The following is a 21,916-nucleotide window of genomic DNA, read 5'->3' as shown; positions in this document are numbered from 1 at the left end:
GTGCTTTATAGGATGTCCAACTCTATTTCTTCAATCACAAGATTACTATGTACATTTGACACATTATCAGATTACGGTTTTATGTTATAAGATTTCGAGTTCTGTTATATTCTTGTTTAAATTGATTTCTGAATACTTGCATTTCTGTATTCATGGTGTTTACTATAGTGTGGAGTGGGTCCAGGCTTCTTGAAAGCGTGTGGAGTGCCTGAACTGATGTATTATTATTTTTCTTTATATTAATCATTCTTGCTTTGATAGGGGCTGTGACTGTTTCTGCTACAGGTCCACCCATTAAACCTTGTATAATGGTGCCTTCCATAAATTCTCCTACTGCAAGTGCTTGTAAGGACTTTCTACTAAATTTATTTAGGCTGCTTTACTGATAATTAATATTATCTATTTCTCCACAATATAATTTTGGTGATTTAAATGCTTGTAATGATATAGAACTCCAGATTTTCCAAATTCTATTTCATAGTCTAATTTCTACTGGTAAAGTTGTATCTGGTACTACAAAAGGGGCTTCTTTTATTGTGGCTGATCCAGGTACTAGATTTAAACTTCCCAGTGGGGAATATGTTGTCATGATTATACTAGTTTTATAGATTCCAGCATAATTTGTGGTAATATTAAATCCTCTTATGTCAACTAAGCAAGGAGTGTTATGTGAGTGTTCTGATTTGTGGCAATCTTGTAATGGCATGTGTAGATATATGATCCTATTCCAGTCATCTGGTCATAACATCGGACTTGTTTTGTGTTTCTGTACTGTCCAGTCCTGTTATTGACATTTGCCAATCCTGGTATTGAGGATATGGCACTATGTAACTAACGTAATATGTTAGGCCTGAATGATGTATTGTCCTTGCACTATTTCCTGTAATTGCCCATGTGTTCCTCCATCACACCATATTTTCCAGTGCTTTGATGCAGTGTTTGGGTGACAGCCTGTCCAAAACATATGGGCAGAGTACTGCCATTGTTTGAGTTGCTGTCAGGTTGTGTTTTTCATATCTAATATTATTTAGCCCTGTGTAATTAAGCTAGGTATATTTATCCAATCACTCATGCAAGGGATACATGGTGGCATGGAGCTGAATCTTGCAGATATGTTCCTTGCTGGAAAGCTGACAGTGGTTTAATTTCCTGTTATCCAAGGGTACAGGGAATTCCATTCATGTGCCATTTACTGCTGTATCTCAAATGTATCTAATAGTTTAAATTCTACATTACATATCTTCTTGTAATGATGCTCATTATATTAAGTTATATTTTGCAATTTTAATGTAAAATATATTCCTATTGGTTCTAAGGTTATACTTTCTCTCTTAGATCCAAAGTTATTTGGTGACTGTTTTGCTAACATGGATATGTTTCTTCTAAATATTGTAATATTTAGAATTATGCATGCACTTATTAAACATAGCTCTAACACTTGAAATGTTGGGCCATACTTAATAACAGTGGCATTTCCTTGGGTTCTTTCATACATATTTGTATTATATCCATTCTTTTCATCTTACCTGTATGTCTCACTGGGGTGATACCATGCTAGTTGTTGTCTCCCATGTCTGTACCCTTTGTACCAATAGTAATTGAAGGAATGAGCATACTTCATCCATAAGTTATTAATTCTCAATTGAAATGTTGCCCATATTCTATCATCCATCCACCATCAAGGTATCCTATACAGTGGGTCTAAAATATTAGGTCTATTGGGAGGCCATGATAATTGTGGTCTAGGGATAATGGTGGTGGATTTTGCACCATGTGTAGCAGGGTTAATGATATTCCCAGTGCTGATGGCTATCACTAGTGACCCTGGGTGTACCAGCAGGAGTGTGATTGGAAACATGAGCATGAGTTTTGGCACTCCTGGTTGTACTGCTATTCTTTTCCCCATACTGGAATTTTGAAACAGGTAATTCCGGATAAGTAAATACATAATATGTACTTATTTCATAAATTCAGCAATATAATATAACCAACAATTCACAATTTAACAAGCAAAAAGATAGTAGAAATTACTAATAAATGTAGAAGCAGAAGAGTAATGATAAACTCTTGATCTGTACCTCTGTATGTAACCAGCAAATTATATAATTGGCAATAAGCCTCATAGCATCATTAATGTTATATAATTTTGCATAAAAGTTTAATTCCAGATTGATTACTGGAACAATTCCTAGGAAAATGATGGCATTCAGGGTTTTTCTATAAAAAAGTGCTCTCTCTCTCTCTCTTTCAACCCCCACACACTCATACACACACACACACATACATACATACATGTACAGACACACACACACACAAACACACATGCATGCCACCAACACTCTTTGCCTACTAGCATGTATTAAGTCCTCCAGTTTGGTTAGCTGTAATCTTCCCTTGGTGTCTGTGGTCCACACAGTGTTTCCAGTTCTGGGGGCTATGATTTCTGTGTGATTCAATTTGTTCTTTTGCCTGCAGATGCAAGTATAAGTTTGACTTATATTCCTGTGTTCTTCTGTTTAGGTAATCTATATCTGTTTTCATGCTGAGGACTTCTTCTTTTGGGCTTTTATTATCTATTCTAGGTATGTTGTTGAGTTCAAAGATAGCCTTTGTTAATGCTTCTGTCAATGGTCTGTCTTTATGCATCATTATTTTACCTTTAGTATTCCATTGAATCTCAATGCTGCCTGCTGCTGTGGGTTTGTATGTTAGGTTTTTAGCTAGTCTCTGTACAATCTTAAATGTAAAACGGGTTCGCTGATCACTTTGGATTAGTTAAGGTATTCTACAGACTGAGATCCATGACCACAAAATTAAAATAATTCATTTTTGTTCTGGCTTGGATCCCGATTTGGCCGTACCTAATCCTGTGCAGATATCTACTATGGTGCAAACATATTGCTGTTTGAATTAATTAAATGGTCCTATGAAATCACTTTTCAGTGTGTGATGGACATGTAATCTGTGTGTTTCTATCCTTTTGTAGTTGTATGTAAAACTGGTTTTAGTACCAGGGCTTCCTTCACTTTCCTATATGGCATTTTTGATCTTATTCCAAATTACTGCAATGTTGATTTGAATGAACCACTGGTATGGTGCAGAGGTGCCTGTGTGTCCAAACAATTACTGTATCTGCCCTATTTCTTTTTTTGTAATGTTCTTTTGTGTATGAGAATGTTGTTTAACCAACTGTCTTTTGACCTTAAGTTCTGTGGGTCCTATATTTTCTCTTTGATATTGGGATTTGAGTTTCAGTACCAAGTTTGCTAAACTATCTACCTCATTTTTTATTTGGTTTGCAGGTCATCTCCATTTTGATCAGCATCTACCTAATATAGTGTTATTTTAATGTCTTTGACTATATGTGGTAATTCTTTTCTGGCATCTTTAGACCAAAGGTCTTTACCATGATTTTTCCAATTAGACAGTCTCCATTTCCCTGACCAAATTGTTATACCACTAGATAGACACTAAGGATCTGTGGAAAGGTGTATATCCTTTCCATGATCAAGGGGCTGTCCAGCTGTCAGAAAGGCTATTAATCCCATATGCTGGGCTGATATGCTTTTTCCTTCCTCTATTTTCACCATTTGTCTTCTAGCCTGAAAGATGCTACTTTTCAGCACACCAGGTTCTTTTTATTAGTGGCTGAGCCATCAACAAACAAGGCAATAACCAGGGAGGGGATGTATTGACCTGACACCTATTATCCTATGAATATCTGTTGCTGGGGAGAGGGATTGTTGAGTGTGATGGGTATTCGGCTCTCATTGAGTGATGCCAGTATGTGCTCTGACACCATTGCTACCATCCCTTCTGCAGTCAGGTTTGCTCCTCGAAGGATCTCTGAAAGGTACCATTTCCACTGAAGGGTACCCTTCCATGGGTAGACATGTCCATCCTTTTTCTAGTGCCTTTCCCCATTCTAGAACGTGTACAGTGGATCAGAGAAATACTGGGTTTCCTCTTAGGATACTGCAGGAGCTTTGGAGTGCTTGATAAACAGTGTTTACAAACAGTGAATACTTGGTATCTGACCAAGGGAAGGATTTGCAATAAAATCCAACTGGTTTGATTTGAGGCTGCTTTACAAAAACATTCCAATTTCCATGCCTTTCATAAACTGGATATGCATTACTACTGTATCACCTGTATTAATATAGTTTAAATTACTATACTGCTCTATGTATTCTAATATGGTCTTTACTGTGGTGGTCCCCAAGTGAAGCCAGATGTATTTTTCACTATGTTATATAGTGGCTGGAGCAACAATTATAAATAGTTTGTGTATTGTCTCCAATATCCAAATAGGACTATGAGATGTTGTGTTTCTGTTTTATTTAGTGGTCTTTGTAAATGTTTTATTTTATTAATTACTTCAGGTGGTAGGATTGTCCCTTAGTGGATCCTGAGGTATTTTACTTCCTCTGCTGTTTCCTTCACCTTATCCTTATTAATGGTCCATCCTTCATTTGTTAAGTCTGCTATTAAGTCAGCCATTGTTTTCTATAGTATCTGTATCTCATTTGATATTAGTAAGAGGTTATCTACATACGAAAAGATGCTGACTTACTGTGGTGTTCGAAATGACTCTAATGCCATCAAATTGCATTCATTATGTGCTATCATTGGATGGTTCTTATATCCTTATAGAACCCTTGTAAATTGGTATTATTTTCCTGCCCATGAAAATGTAGTTATTTCCCTAGAATTAGGGTGTAAATGAATTCCAAAGTATTTGTCTGTTAAATCTACAGTGGCTAGTCATTTATGTTGCCTCTTATCTTATTCTTAGAAATATGTCTCCTACATCTGTTAATTGTCCTTGCATTTGTTGTGTAGGATTATTTATGTTTCTGTAGTCTATTCTTAATCTCCATTTGCCGTTTGGTTTTTTAACTGCCCAAATAGGGCTAGTATACTTGAAGCTATGTGTGGTTCTGTGAGATTTTCGTTCAGTAAAGATACTATGGTCTCTTTTACTTCCTCCATCTCCCCTTTTATGGGGTATTGTGATGTGAAGGAGGGTGGTGTTTTGGGAAATTCTATCTTTGAGATTTTAACTGTGGCTATCCTTGGTATTCTCTTGTAATTTAAAAAATTTGGTAACAATTTCTGTATTCCTAAAATACACAAATAATAATATGGTGTCTGCTCCCTTCTCTCACAGTTTTGCTATATAAGACACATCCTTCCTGACATTTTGTGCATAATATTTCCTTAGCTCATTTAATTCCTGTGAGTTGTATGCTCTAATTTTCATGTATTGCATCTGTAGGTTTGGTCTGCCCTGCTCCCCATATTGGTGTTTAGAATAGGGAAGTTGTTACTGGTAATGAGGTGATTATTCCTAAAATAGTAGTCCTAAAATATTCTTGGGGGAACTAGATAAAGTGAAGTCCAATTCATAATTTTTATCTTAAACTTGTAATGTTAATTTGGTTATGAAGGTTGTAACTCTTCCTCCAATTGTTTCTACTTCTATATGGCCTAACACTTTTCCTGTGCTTAAAATTTGTGCTTCACCTTAGGTATAAACATGTATTTCACTAACAGTGTCCAGTAGCCATTTTACCATCTTAGTGGTGCCATTGGTAAGCAGAATTGGTAGTGCTATTTTGGGTTTTGGATGTGGCAACCCTGAGACCTGAAGGGTTTGAATGTGGGATGGCATCTCAGCCTGTTCCTGAATGGGAGCTTGTTCCAAGGTCTTGGTCCTGCGATCAGCTCTTGGTTTTTGTTTGTTTGTTTGTTTGTTTGTTTGTTTGTTTTTTGTTTTTTTTATCTTATGTTTGTAGGTACTCAGCCATTTGGCCCTGTCAGCCCTAAAAAAAGACTTCTAGGAGTTTGTTCAAAGAGGCATCTTGTGGTATTAAATGATCTGTTTGATCCTGGTCTAATCTGGAGGTAGGTATTTGTTTTTCCAAACAGTCTAATATTTTTAACTCTCCTTATTCTATCCACCTTTCTACCCTTAATAGTTAGAGATACTACTTTCTCTGAGTCTAAGTCTCTGTTTGCTTTTAAGAGGCATATGATGTTTGCCATGGTCTGCCATCCTTGCAATGATCCAGATAGTGTCATTCTGAGATGTTTTGGAACTCCTTTTAACAGGATGTTCATAAACTGGGGCAACATTGGTGCTGCTTGAGTGGAAGACACCTGGTTATAGATATAATGAAGTACTCCTAGTTTTCTTGCTAATTTTATTGCTTCCTGCAGGATATGCCACTTAACTGACACCTCAAATTGAGGTAAATCTAAAGAAGGAAATACGTCTCCAAGCTGCAGTTATCCAATCGATCAGTGAGTGCATATCTCCTAGGGAGCTTTCCAATATGTGCTCCAGTCCTTTGAACATGGTGGGATTTTCCACCATATTACTAATTTTACACATTTCCTTATCTGAAAATGATATGGTGTCTGCTCCCTCTCTCACAGTTTTGCTATATAAGACACATCCTTCCTGACATTTTGTGCATAATATTTCCTTAGCTCATTTAATTCCTGTGAGTTGTATGCTCTAATTTTCAAGTATTGCATCTGTAGGTTTGGTCTGCCCTGATCCCCATATTGGTGTTTAGAATAGGGAAGTTGTTACTGGTAATGAGGTGACTATTCCTCTATCATGAGATTCCAGGGCATCTTTAAAGTGGTTAGAGTACTTCAATTTCTTGGTAATATTTATGGCTAGCTTTTTCCCCTAGGTCTGTCTTTGTCTTAATTGACTATACTTTACATAAGTATACTGAGGACTTCATTTTGTGCTGCTCTTTCATTATAGGTTCCACCTGCTGTGGTGTTGTTAGGAGTATGTCCATTTTAACCTTCTCGCACTTAGTTTTCTTTTTAATTATATGGTTAGTATACTGCCAAGCCCTTTCCACTAAGTCAGAGGTTTCCTCATCCTCTATTTTTATCTTTTTAAAAACTATTGATGAGACTTTTAATTCAATTCATTGGGTCAGTATTTTGGCAGTGTGGTACAGACTTCCTCCTTTTTCAGATATCCAATAAAATTAATTTTGGATGCGCTTTTTTATAAGTTTTTGAATAATTTATCTGCCTGTCTCACTCTCCTTTCTGTAGCCACTCTTTCATCAGGCAAGGGGTTTCTACCCTTATCCTTCTGAGCTATGTTGGCACCAATGACCTCTTCTTCCCAGGACCTAGGTCTATTGGTATCATGGTGTCATTCAGCCATGGGCTGTTGGATCTAGCTCTCCACTTCTCTTCATCTCAACTTTAGAGGCTCAAGAAATTTGGCCTACTGCTGCTCTATTGACCTACTCTCTTCCCGTGACTCAGGTTCGGGTTGGCTTCGTAGCATCCCTTAGACTCAAGTAATTCAAAATTCAAGATACACAAGAAAGTGCATGATGAATGAGAGTTCTAAGTCACAAGTAAGAGAATATCCAAATTATATTGCCACTAATATGATAGACCACGTTTAGCAGTATATGTCTAGCCAGGCTCCAGTTTAGTTTTCTACTTTCTGTCTTAGGAACTATGAAGACCGATCCAGCAGGCTTCCCCAACTGTCATGAGGTAGGGCACATGAGATGCCTCCTTCCCAAAGTAAGGTAAAAGGATGTAGTTCTTTATTTGCCCAGTTGATGAGGACATATAATCACATTCACACAATACTCATTCCTTAGGAACCTCTGGTCTGGTCCATAGTCATTTTGGCATATTTGTTAAGTTCTGTGACCAAACTGTGCTTCTGCTTGCTGAAATTCAATCTGCTCTATGGATTCCTCTTGTTCACCAATAGGCAGCTGGGTTGGTAGACTCAGTGTCACTGTAAATGAGATGGATTCCAGGAGTTAATGTTTTGCAGTGACGAGAGGTGGTTCTTTAAGGTTCCTTTGGCCAATCCTATTTAGGTCACATACATTATTTCCTAAGGGCATATTACTATCGGGCTCACACATATACTTACAGCAGTCCTTTACACAAGGTGTTTCTTAACAGTTGAACTTCATTTTTCATTGTATTCCTTAGATTAGGGCCTATACTTACCTATCAGTCACACACAAACACACACACACACACACACACACACACACACACACACACACACACACCCTGGTCCCTTATGCAGGGCGTTTCTTAAATGTTCCATTAATTTTTTTGATTCTTATTGTTTTGTCCATCTTTATTAAATTGTATATTTCTTATTTACATTTCAAATGTTATTCCCTTTCCCAGTTTCCAGGCCAATATCCCAATAACCTCTCACCCTCCCCTTCCATGTGTGTGGTCCCCTCCCAATCGTGCCCCTATTACTGCCATCCACCCAACAATCACATTCACTGGGGGGTCCAGCATTCGCATGTCCAAGGGCTTCCCCTTCCACTGGTGCCTCTACTAGGATATTCATTGCTACCTATGAATTTGGAGGCCAGGGTCAGTCCATGGGTAGTGGATTAGTCCCTGGAAACTCTGGTTGGTTGGCATTGTTGTTCATATGGGGTCTCAAGCCCCTTCATCTCTTTCAGTCCTTTCCATGATTCCTTCAACAGGGGTCCCATTCACAGTTCAGTGGTTTGTGGCTGGCATTTGCCTATGTGACAAGTTATGACTGGGTATCTCAGGAGAGATAAACATCTTGTCCCTGTCAGGCTGCACCGCTTTGATACATGCATCTTATCAGGTTTGGTGGCTGTATATGTATGGGCCACATGTAGGGCAGGCTCTGAATGGGTGTTCCTTCAGTCTCTGTTCTAAACTTTGCCTCTTTATCCCCTCCTAAGGGTATTCTTGTTACCCTTTTAAAGAAGAAGTTTTGTCCTCCTTCTTGAGGTTCATGTGTTCTGTGCATCTTGGGTAATTCAAGCATTTGGGCTTATATCTACTTTTCAATGAGTGCATACGATGTGTGGTTTACTATAATTGGGTTACGTCACTAAGGATGATATATCCAGAAGAAGAAGAAGAAGAAGAAGAAGAAGAAGAAGAAGAAGAAGAAGAAGAAGAAGAAGAAGAAGAAGAAGAAGAAGTAGAAGAAGAAGAGGAGGAGGAGGAGGAGGAGGAGGAGGAACAGGAACAGGAACAGGAACAGGAAGAAGAAGAAAAAGAACAAGAAGAAAAACAAGAAGAAAAAGAAAAAGAAGGGGATAGGGGAAGGGCGAGGAAGGAGAAAAGGAAGGGGAACGGAGTTAAGATTGAGATGGAGAGTGGGAGCAATAGGAGGAAGAGGAAGAGAAGATGGAAAAGGAGGAAGGAGAAGGAGAAGAAGACGAAGAAGAAAAAGAAAAGAAAAGGAAGAAGAGAGGAAGAAGAAGAAGAAGAAAAAGAACAACAACAACAGAACAAAAAGAACAAGAAAAAGAACAAAAGGATAAGAGAAAGACAAAGAAAAGGAGGAGGAGGAGAAGAAGAAGTAGGAGAAGAAGGACAAGAAGGAGGAAGGGAGGAGGAGAACAAGAAGAAGAAGGAGGAAGGAGAAGGAGGAAGAGGAAGAGGAAGAAGTAGAACAACAAGAAGAAGAAGAACAAGAAGAACAAGAAGAAGAATAATTAAAAGAAACACAAGAAAAGAACAAGACCTAGCACAAGACCAAAACCAAGAAGAACCATAAAAAGAACAAGAAGAAGAAGAAGAAGAAGAAGAAGAAGAAGAAGAAGAAGAAGAAGAAGAAGAAGAAGAAGAAGAAGAAGAAGAAAAGTAGAAGAAAGGGAAGAAAAGGAAGAAAAAATAGAAGAGGAAGAAATCAGGAAGGTTGAGAAAAGAAGAAAAAGAAGAACAAGAAAAGGAGGAGGAAGAAAAACAAGAAGAAGGAGGAGGAGGAAAAGAAGAAGTAGAAAAGAAGAAGCAGAAGCAGATGAAGAAGAAGAAGAAGAAGAAGAAGAACAACAACAACAACAACAACAACAACAACAACAACATCAACAATGAGAACAAGAACAAGAAGAAGAGCAAGAACAAGAACAATTAAAAGACACTCCACTTCTGGGGTGACTGCTTGACCCTGGGGACAAGGAGATGGGATCAAAAAGCCAAAATCTTCTGCCTGCTCCACCCCTAGCAAGGCCAACCATCATTAGGTCTGCTGTGGCCACTCTGGACTCTTCCAGGAAACACTGGTCAACACAATCCTAAATATATAAAGCCAACAGCAACCACCCTCCCCCACTTCCCAACCCATTCCTATGCACTGAATTTCCTGCTGCTTTCTAGGACAGAACGAGCATGCTTTCATCAGGACTGCCAGAGCACAGCTATTTTTCTATTACAACCCTCAGTAGTCTAAAACACTTGAATAACAACAACTACAACAATATAAAAATTAAATCTAATCTTATGAAACTAATAAAGGTTTCTGAGTGGAGAGAAATAATTTCTTAATTAAATACAGGAAACTATAACCGAACATGGGTAGACTTTTAAAGTGAAATGAATAGATATTAGAAAGTATAATAAAAACAATCAGAGATGTAAAATAAATGAACAAAGTTATTCAAGACCTGAAAATGTAGTGAGAAGTAATAGAGAAAACAAAAACTGAGCCAATTCTGGATATAAAATGGAAAACCTATAATAAAGAAGAGCAAATACATACACAAGCAATACAAACATAGTGCAAGGGAGAAAAAGAGAGAATCTTGGGCATATGAGACATAATAGAAGAAATTGAAAAATTTGACATAGAAAATGCTGAATCTGAAATGTTTCTACCACAACTCATCCAGGAAATTGAACACTATAAGAAGACCAAACCTGCCTTTCATCCTGCATCTCTGCTGGGCTTAGATCTCATGCTCCAGCTCCCACTGTCCAAGATTGTTGGCCTTGCTAGGGGCTGAGAAGGCAGTGGATTTGGCTTCTTTATCTCATTTGGCTCTCCCTGATAACAACAGGCCTCCCGGGAGTCATCCCTGAGAGACAGGATGACTCCCAGGAGGACCATCATGATGAAGCTAACAGGTGAGATCACCCTGCCCAACACAATATCTAACCTTATTGGTACCCTCACAGAGCCCTGTAAATGCAGGACTTATTGCCCTCGCAGAAACAGATCATCCTTCCAGTCTACCTACAACTGTGCCTGGACTCAAATTCGGTACTATAACCACTATTCTCCCCAATAATACCCAGCAAGAGAATGACACTCTGGAGGTCATAAACAGAGGCAGACTGCCTCTGGGAGGTCCATTATAAGGAGGATCACTGAATGGACAGTCAGAGCCAACATGCTAGTTATATCCAGTTGGAACCTGATGGCAAGGGGCAAGCAAAAGAACATAAGCATCAGATACCAATTTCACCAGTTCCCCTATCCAGTATCCCTGGATGAGCAAAAGCATGTGGAAAGTAAGATTCTTACCTGAAATATCATTTCCTAAAGATGATAGAGGACCTTAAGGAGATCATAAATGATTCCGTTAAAGAAATATAGGAAAAAATAGGTATACATGTAGAAGTCCTTATACAGGAAATGTATAAATCACTTTTAAAATGTAGGGAAATATGATCCAACAAGGTAAGAAACTGAACAAAATATCCAGGATCTAAAAATGAAAATAGAAACCATGAAGAAATAAAAAAGGGTGACAACCCACAAGATGAAAAGCATAGAAAAGAAATTAGCAGTTATAGATGCAAGCAATATTGACAGAATACAAGAGATACAAGAAAGAATCTAAGGAATAGAAGATACCATAGAAAATATTGACACAATAGTCCAAGAAAATAGAAAGTGCAAAAAGCTCCTAATTCAAATATCCAGGATATGCAGGATACAATGAACAAAACAGTATCTAAGAATAGTAGTAATAGAAGAGAGTGAGGATTCTAAATTTAAAGAGACAGAAAACATCTGAAATAAAATCATAGAAGAAAGCTTTCCTAACCTGAAAAAGCAGTGGCCATAAACTTAAAAGAAGCATAAAAAATACCAGATACATTGGACCAGAAAAGAAATTACTCCTATGTTATAATAATCAAAACACTAAATGCGCAGAACAAAGAAAGAATATTAAATGACTTAAGGGAACAAGGCCAAATAACGTATAAAGTCAACCTATAAAATGATACCAGGATTCTCAAAAAGCCAGAACTTTCACAGGTATCAGGAAGTCTATAAACAAACACAAGTGCCAGGCTATGATGCTTAGCAAATCTCTCAATTGCTATAGATGGAGAAAGCAATATATGACATTTCATAACCAATTATAAACAATTTATATCCATTAAGCCAACCCTGCAGATGATAATAGAAGAAAAACTCTAACCCAAGGCAGAAAATGTCACACAAGAAAAACCAAGAAATTAATATTCTCACAACAAACCCAAAAGAAGAGAACCACACAAACATTATTCCACCTCTCACCACAAAAATGAAAACAAAACAAAACAAAACAAAAACAATCATTGATCTTTAATATCTCTCAAAATCAGTGAACACAATTCCTCAATGAAAGGACATAGACTACCAGAGTGAATATGTAAATAGAACCCAACAGATTTCCGCATATAAGAAACACACCTCAGTGACAAAAACTCATATTACTTCACAGCTAATGTCTGAAAAATACTTCCAAGGAAGTGGTCCCAAGGAAAAAACTGGAGTAGCCACTCTAATATCAAATAAAATTGAATTTCAACCAAAAGTTTTAAAAAATGATGAAGAAATTCACTTCATACTACTCAAAAAAAAATTTTACCATGAACTCTCAGTTCTGAATATCTATGACCCAAATGCAAGGGCACCCCATTCTCAGCATTTCAAAGTATTTTATCAAAAATGAACCATATAATCAGATGCAAAATAAGCCTCAATACATAAAAATATATCGAAACTATCCAATGCATTGTATTGGATCTTCACTGACTAAGGCTGGTCTTATATAATAACCAAAAGAACAAGAACAACAACAACAATAACAACATCCACAACAACAGAATTAAATTTCACATATGCACAGAAGGTAAGCCTCAACTCGACGAAGAAATAAATTATTTTTTTTACAATTTATAACACAATTAAAACAAAATGTAAGCAGAGCCAAGAGGAAAACCCATCTCTGCTTCCATAAAGAAATTTGAGAAATCATACACTAGTAGCTTAAAAGCATATCTGAAAGTTCTAGAAACAAAAGAAACAAATATACTCAAGAAGAGTAGATTGCAGGAAATATTCAAACTCAGGAATAGAATCAAACAAGTAGAAACAAAGAGATTTTTTATAATCAACAAAACTAGTAGCTGGTTCTTTGAGAAAATAAAGAAGATAAAGAAACCCTTTGCTAAGCTAAATAGAGAGCACAAAGACACTATCCAAATAACATATTTAGAAAAGAAAAGAGGAAATTCAAATAAGACCTTACAACAGAAGTCTAAACTCAACAAAACTAAAAATTTAGGATGGATGCAAAATTTCTAGATAAATAAAAGGTATCAAAGTTAAATCAGGATCAGATAAGCCATCTAAACTTTCCCATAACCCCTAGACAAAAAGAAGCTGTCATAAAAGTCTCTCAACCAAAAAAAAAAAAAAAAAAAAAAAAATCCTAGGGCCAGAAGGTTTTAGTGCAGGATTCTCAAAGACTTTCAAAGAACATCTTATATCAATACTTCTGAAATCATTCCACAAAATAGAAAGGAAGGAACACTGCCCAGAAGCTAATGCCTAAACCACACCAAGATCCAAGAAAGACAACTTCACACTAATTTCCCTTATGAGTATTGATGTGAAAGTAATTAATTTTTTTCAATCCAAATCTAAAAACACATCAAAACAATCATTCACCCTGTAAACTTCATCCCAGGGATCAATAGTTGTTTCAATATGTGGAAATATGGCAAATTAATTTGCTTTATAAAGAAATACAAAGAAAAATATATGAACAACTCATTAGATTCTGAAAAAGCCTTTGACAAAAATGCCTTTTCATATTAAAATTCTTCAAAAGATAAGAAATTAAAGGTTTATACCTAAGTAAAACCAATATGCAGCCAACAAAGGGTCAACATTAAATTAAATGGATAAAATTTGTAACAATCCCACTGCAATCAGAAACAAGAAAGGATGCTCATTCTTTTCCTATTTATTCAATATTGTACTCAAAAGTCTAGCCTTACCAAGTATATAACAAAAGGCAGTCACAGCAATACAAGTTGGAAAGCTCGAAGACACAATATCACTATTTGTGGTTGATATAATAATATGTGACTACAAAAATTCCACCTGAAAACTCCAACTGCTGATAAACAGCTTCAGCAAACTGTCTGGATATAAAAATTAACTCAAACAAGTCAGCAGCCTTCTTCTCTTCAAAAGAAAAATGTGCAGAGAAAGAAGTTAGGGAAATAACACACACACCAAAATAGTCATACATAATATAAACTGTTTTGGTGTAACTCTAGCCAAGAAAGTGAAAGATCTGTATGACAAGAACTTCAAGTCTCTAAAAGAGAAATCAAAGAAGTTTTGAGAAGAAAGATCGATCACCCATGTCCATGAATTGGCATAATTAACATATTAAAAGTGGACAATTTAACAAAAACAATCAACAGATTAAATATAATCCCCATCAAAATGCCAACTCAATTCTTCACAGAGATAGAAAGCCAATTCTCAAAATTAATTGGTAATCCAAAAAACCCAGCACAGCTAAAACCATTCTCAACAATAAAAAAAAAAGAAAGAAAAAGGCTGGAGAGATGGCTCAGCGGCTAAGAGCACCCGACTACTCTTCCAGAGGTCCTGAGTTCAATTCCCAGCAACCACATGGTGGCTCACAACCATCTGTAAAGAGATCCGATGCCCTCTTCTGGTGTATCTGAAGACAGCTACAGTGTACTTATATATAATAAATGAATAAATCTTAAAAAAAAAATCTGTGGGAATTGCTATCTCTGACTTCAAGCTCTACTACAGAACTATAGTGAGGGAAACCAAATGGCACTGGTACAGAAAAAAGCAGTTAAATTACATGGAATAGAATTGAAGACACAGAAATGAACCCACACACCTATGGTCACTTGATTTTGATAAAGAAGCTAAAACCGTCCAGTGGAAAAAAGAAAGAATTTTCAACAAATAGTGCTGTTTCAACTGGTGGTCATCATCTAGAAGAATGCAAACTGATCTACATATCACCTTGTACAAAGCACAAATACAACTGAATCAAGGACCTCCACATAAAACCAGATACAGCCAGACTACTAGAAGAGAAAGTGGAGAACAGCCTAGAACACATGGGCACTGGGGAATTTTTCCCAAACAGAAGAGCAATGGCTTATACTCTAAGATCAAGAATGTACAAAGGGAACCTCATAAAAATGAAAAGTTCTGTAAAACTAAAGACACATTCAAGAGCTCAAAACAGCAGCCAACAAATTGGGAAATGATCTTCACCAATCCTACATCCAATATAATTCTAATTTCTAATATATACAAAGAACTCAAGAATTTTTTCTCTGGAGAAACAATTAACCCAATTAAAATTGGATTTCAGAGCTATACAGAGAATGCTCAAATGATGTATATTTGAGAAGGGCCTAAAGAAATGTTCAACATCGTTAGTCATCAGGGAAATGCAAATCAAAACAACCTTGTGATTCCACTTCACACCTGCCTGAATGGCTAAGACCAAAAACTCAGGTAACAGTAGCTGCTCTACAGGATGTGCAGAAAAAGAAACACTCCTCCATTTTTTTGTGGAATTGCAAGCTGCTACAGCTCATTTAAAAATCAGTCTGGATTTTCCTCAGAAAATTGTACCTAGTTCTACCTGAGGACCCAACTGTACTAGTTCTGGGCATATACCCAAAAGATGTTCTATTGTATAACAAGGACACATGCACCACTATGTTCATAGCAGCCTTATTTATAATAGTCAGAAGCTGGAAAGAACTGAGATGTCCTGAGCAAAGGAATGGATATAGAAAATGTTGTATATTTACACAAATGAGTACTACTCAGCTAATAAAAGCAATGACTACATAAAAATTTTAGGTCAATCAACGAAACTAGAAAATATCATGCTAAGTGAGGTAACAAAGTCACAAAAGAGCACACATGGGGATGCATTCACTTATAAGGGGATATTAACCCAAAAGCTCAAATTATCCAAGATACAATCCACAGACCACATGAAGCTAAAGAAAAAATACCACAATGTGGATGCTTCAGTTCTTCTTAGAAGGGTGACCAAATTACTCATGGGAAAATTTACATTGACACAGACTGTAGCAGGGGCTGAAATAAAGTTCCTTCGGAGATTGCCCCACTTGGGGATACATGCCATAGGCAGTCACTATATTCAGTCACTATTGCTGATGCCTAGAAGTGTTTGCTGAAAGGAGCCTGATATGGCTATCTCCTGAGAGACTCTGCCAGAGCCTTACTGATACAGATGAGTGTAAACGATGGGTATTGGGTGTACCTGGAAGAGAATGGGGGACAAAAGATGCGAAGAAGGATGCCAAGACAAGAGTCTGATCAAGGCGACAACTTTATTTTTCCCCAAGGCTGAATTTATACCATAACATGGGTAAGAGAGGGAAGGTGGAAGTAAGAAACATTTATGCAGGCCAAGGACACAGTATTCGTGTGGTCAGGGAATTGGTTGATGTTGACAGGATGGCAGAACGGTCACAGGTTTATCATATTATTAGTCAGCAGGACAACTTTATCATATGATTATTTTTCTTGACCACCAGATTTGTATTAGTCTTCTGGAGCTGGCTGGGGATTTTCCATGAACCTAGTCATACTTAATTCTAACATCAACAATGGAGGGCTTCAAGGGCATCGCTATCAACAGACGAGGATGCTCAGAGCTAAACTTTGTACTGGACATGGCAACTACAATGGAAGAGTTAGAGAAAGAACTGATTAGCTGAAAGGGTTTGCAACTCCTTATGAATAATAAAACTATCAACCAACAGACCCTCTTCAGACGTCCCACGGTGAAAATTACCAACAAATGAGTACAAAATGATAAACCAAGGACTCCTTCTGCATATGTAGTAGAGCATGGCCTTGTCTTCAATGAATAGAAGGAAAAACCCTTGGTTCTGCGAAGGCTTCATTTCCCCATGTATTGGAATGCTAGAGCATTGAGTTGGGAGTGGGTGGTGGATAGTGGGAACATCTTGATAAAAGCAGGCCAAAAGGGGTGAGGAGGTTTGGGGGAGGCTGAAAACAGAATTATACTTGGAAGGTAAATACATAAAATATTCAATAAAAAAGAAATATTCAAATCCCGTGGGAGGGAGAGCTAAACCTTCAGAGAGGCAGACAAGCCTGGGAAACCAGAAGAGACTGCACTCTGCACACACATCTCGGACGCCAGAGCAAAACACCAAACGCCATCTGGAACCCTGGTGCACTGAAGCTCCCGGAAACGGCGGCGCAGATCTTTCTGGTTGCTGCCTCCGCAGAGAGCTCATGGGCAGCACCCCGCGAGCGAACTTGAGCCTCGGGACCACAGGTAAGACCAACTTTTCTGCTGCAAGTGACCTGCCTGGTGAACTCAAAACATAGGCCCACAGGAACAGCTGAAGACCTGTAGAGAGGAAAAACTACACGCCCGAAAGCAGAACACTCTGTCCCCATAACAGGCTGAAAGAAAACAGGAAAACAGGTCTACAGCACTCCTGCCACACAAGCTTATAGGGCAGTCTAGCCACTGTCAGAAATAGCAGAACAAAGTAACACTAGAGATAATCTGATGGTGAGAGGCAAGCGCAGGCATCCAAGCAACAGAAACCAAGACTACATGGCACCATCGGAGCCCAAATCTCCCAACAAAACAAACATGGAATATCCAAACACACCAGAAAAGCAAGATCTAGTTTCAGAATCATATTTGATCATGATGCTGGAGGACTTCAAGAAAGACGTGAAGAACTCCCTTAGAGAACAAGTAGAAGCCTACAGAGAGGAATCGCAAAAATGCCTGAAAGAATTCCAGGAAAACATAAATAAACAAGTAGAAGCCCATAGAAAGGAGACACAAAAATCCCTGAAAGAATTCCAGGAAAACATAAATAAACAAATAGAAGCCCATAGAGAGGGGACACAAAAATCCCTGAAAGAATTCCAGGAAAACACAATCAAACAGTTGAAGGAATTAAAAATGGAAATAGAAGCAATCAAGAAAGAACACATGGAAACAACCCTGGATATAGAAAACCAAAAGAAGAGACAAGGAGCTGTAGATATGAGCTTCACCAACAGAATACAAGAGATGGAAGAGAGAATCTCAGGAGCAGAAGATTGCATAGAAATCATTGACTCAACTGTCAAAGATAATGTAAAGCAGAAAAAGCTACTGGTCCAAAACATACAGGAAATCCAGGACTCAATGAGAAGATCAAATCTAAGGATAATAGGTATAGAAGAGAGTGAAGACTCCCAGCTCAAAGGACCAGTAAATATCTTCAACAAAATCATAGAAGAAAACTTCCCTAACCTAAAAAAAGAGATACCCATAGGCATACAAGAAGCCTACAGAACTCCAAATAGATTGGACCAGAAAAGAAACACCTCCCGTCACATAATAGTCAAAACACCAAACACACAAAATAAAGAAAGAATATTAAAAGCAGTAAGGGAAAAAGGTCAAGTAACATATAAAGGCAGACCTTTCAGAATCACACCAGACTTCTCGCCAGAAACTATGAAAGCCGGAAGAACCTGGACTGATGTCATACAGACCCTAAGAGAACAAAAATGCCAGCCCAGGTTACTATTTCCTGCAAAACTCTCAATTAACATAGATGGAGAAACCAAGATATTCCATGACAAAACCAAATTTACACAATATCTTTCTACAAATCCAGCACTACAAAAGATAATAAATGGTAAAGCCCAACATAAGGAGGCAAGCTATACCCTAGAAGCAGCAAGAAACTAATCATCTTGGCAACAAAACAAAGAGAAGAAAAGCACAGAAACATAACCTCACATCCAAATATGAATATAACAGGAAGCAATAATCACTATTCCTTAATATCTCTCAACATCAATGGCCTAAACTCCCCAATAAAGAGACACAGAGTAACAAACTGGATATGCAACGAGGACCATGTATTCTGCTGCCTACAGGAAACACACCTCAGAGAAAAAGACAGACACTACCTCAGAGTGAAAGGCTGGAAAACAACTTTCCAAGCAAATGGTCAGAAGAAGCAAGCTGGAGTAGCCATTCTAATATCAAATAAAATCAATTTTGAACTAAAAGTCATCAAAAAAGATAAGGAAGGACACTTCTTATTCATCAAAGGAAAAATCCACCAAGATGAACTCTCAATCCTAAATATCTATGCCCCAAATACAAGGGCACCTACATACGTAAAAGAAACCGTACTAAAGCTCAAAACACACATTGCACCTCACACAATAATAGTAGGAGATTTCAACACCCCATTCTCATCAATGGACAGATCATGGAAACAGAAATTAAACAGAGACATAGACAGACTAAGGGAAGTCATGAGCCAAATGGACTTAACCGATATTTATAGATCATTTATCCTAAAGCAAAAGGATATACCTTCTTCTCAGCTCCTCATGGTACTTTCTCCAAAATTGACCATATAATTGGTCCAAAAACGGGCCTCAACAGGAGCAGAAAGATAGAAATAATCACGCGTGCTATCAGACCACCACGGCCTAAAACTGGTCTTCAATAACAATAAGGGAAGAATGCCCACATACACATGGAAATTGAACAATACCCTACTCAATGATAACCTGGTCAAGGAAGAAATAAAGAAAGAAATTAAAAACTGCTTAGAATTTAATGAAAATGAAGGTACAACATACCCAAACTTATGGGACACAATGAAAGCTGTGCTAAGAGGAAAACCCATAGCGCTGAGTGCTTGCAGAAAGAAACAGGAAAGAGCATATGTCAGCAGCTTGCCAGCACACCTAAAAGCTCTAGAACAAAAAGAAGCAAATAAACCCAGGAGGAGTAGAAGGCAGGAAATAATCAAACTCAGAGTTGAAATCAACCAAGTAGAAACAAAAAGGACCATAGAAAGAATCAACAGAACCAAAAGTTGGTTCTTTGAGAAAATCAACAAGATAGATAAACCCTTAGCCAGACTAACGAGAGGACACAGAGAGTGTGTCCAAATAAACAAAATCAGAAATGAAAAGGGAGACATAACTACAGATTCAGAGGAAATTCAAAAAATCATCAGATCTTACTATAAAAGCCTATATTCAACAAAACTTGAAAATCTGGAGGAAATGGACAATTTCCTAGACAGATACCAGGTTCCGAAGTTAAATCAGGAACAGATAAACTAGTTAAACAACCCCATAACTCCTAAGGAAATAGAAGCAGTCATTAAATGTCTCCCAACCAAAAAGGGCCAGGTCCAGACGGGTTCAGTGCAGAATTCTATCAGTCCTTCATAGAAGACCTCATACCAATACTATCCAAACTATTCCACAAAATTGAAACAGATGGAGCACTACCAAATTCCTTCTATGAAGCCACAATTACTCTTATACCTAAACCACAAAAAGACACAGCAAACAAAGAGAACTTCAGACCAATTTCCCTTATGAATATCGATGCAAATATACTCAATAAAATTCTGTCAAACTGAATCCAAGAGAACATCAAAACAATCATCCACCATGATCAAGTAGGCTTCATCCAAGGCATGCAGGGATGGTTTAATATATGGAAAATCATCAACGTAATCCATTATATAAACAAACTGAAAGAACAAAACCACATGATCATTTCATTAGATGCTGAGAAAGCATTTGAGAAAATTCAACACCCCTTCATGACAAAAGTCCTAGAAAGAATAGGAATTCAAGGGCCATACCTAAACATAGTAAAAGCCATATATAGCAAACCAGTCGCTAACATTAAACTAAATGGAGAGAAACTTGAAGCAATACCACTAAAATCAGGGACTAGACAAGGCTGCCTACTCTCTCCCTACTTAATCAATATAGTTTTAAGTTCTAGGCAGAGCAATCAAACAACACAAGGAGATCAAGGGGATACAGATTGGAAAAGAAGAAGTCAAAATATCAGTATTTGCAGATGATATGATAGTATATTTAAGTGAACCCAAAAGTTCCACCAGACAACTACTAAAACTGATAAACAACTTCAGCAGAGTGGCTGGGTATAAAATTAACTCAAATAAATCTGTAGCCTTCCTCTACACAAAAGAGAAACAAGCCGAGAAAGAAATTAGGGAAATGATACCCTACATAATAGTCCCAAATAATATAAAGTACCTCGGTCTGACTTTCACCCAGCAAGTAAAAGATATGTACAATAAGAACTTCAAGACTCTGAAGAAAGAAATTGAAGAAGACATCAGAAAATGGACAGATCTCCCATGCTCATAGATTGGCAGGATTAGTATAGTAAAAATGGCCATTTTACCAAAAGCGATCAATAGATTCAATGCAATCCCCATCAAAATACCAATTCAATTCTTCAAAGAGTTAGACAGAACAATTTGCAAATTCATCTGGAATAACAAAAAACCCAGGATAGCTAAAACTATCCTCAACAATAAAAGGGCTTCAGGGGGAATCACTATCCCTGAACTCAAGCAGTATTACAGAGTAATAGTGATAAAAACTGCATGGTATTGTTACAGAGACAGGAAGATAGACCAATGGAATAGAATTGAAGATGCAGAAATGAACCCACACACCTATGGACACTTGATTTTTGACAAAGGAGCCAAAACCATCCAATGGAAAAAAGATAGCATTTTCAGCAAATGGTGCTGGTTTACTGGAGGTCAACATGTAGAAGAATGCAGATCGATCCATGCTTATCACCCTGTACAAAGCTTAAGTCCAAGTGGATCAAGGACCTCCACATCAAGCCAGATACACTCAAACTAATAGAAAAAAAATTTCCTGAACAAAACACCAATGGATTTTGCTCTAAGGTCAAGAATCGAG

The 21,916-nt window shown here is 37.5% G+C and overlaps 1 protein-coding gene across 1 annotated transcript in view; it reads right to left on the bottom strand.

Moving 5' to 3' along the window:
• Nucleotides 1–6,861: 6,861 nt before the first annotated feature.
• LOC148001985 (uncharacterized) overlaps nt 6,862–21,916 on the bottom strand; it is a 68,569-nt gene continuing 53,514 nt past the window's right edge. Inside the window, exon 5 of the mRNA XM_087579622.1 lies at nt 6,862–7,801. Within this exon, the coding sequence (XP_087435748.1) occupies nt 7,698–7,801 (104 nt within the window). The 3' untranslated portion in view covers nt 6,862–7,697. The remainder of the gene's footprint in view (nt 7,802–21,916) is intronic.

The sequence above is a fragment of the Rattus norvegicus genome, chromosome 12 (genome assembly GCF_021556685.1).
Source record: "Rattus norvegicus strain SHRSP/BbbUtx chromosome 12, alternate assembly SHRSP_T2T, whole genome shotgun sequence".
Lineage (NCBI taxonomy): Eukaryota > Metazoa > Chordata > Mammalia > Rodentia > Muridae > Rattus > Rattus norvegicus.
This window is presented reverse-complemented; position numbering and strand designations above follow the sequence as displayed.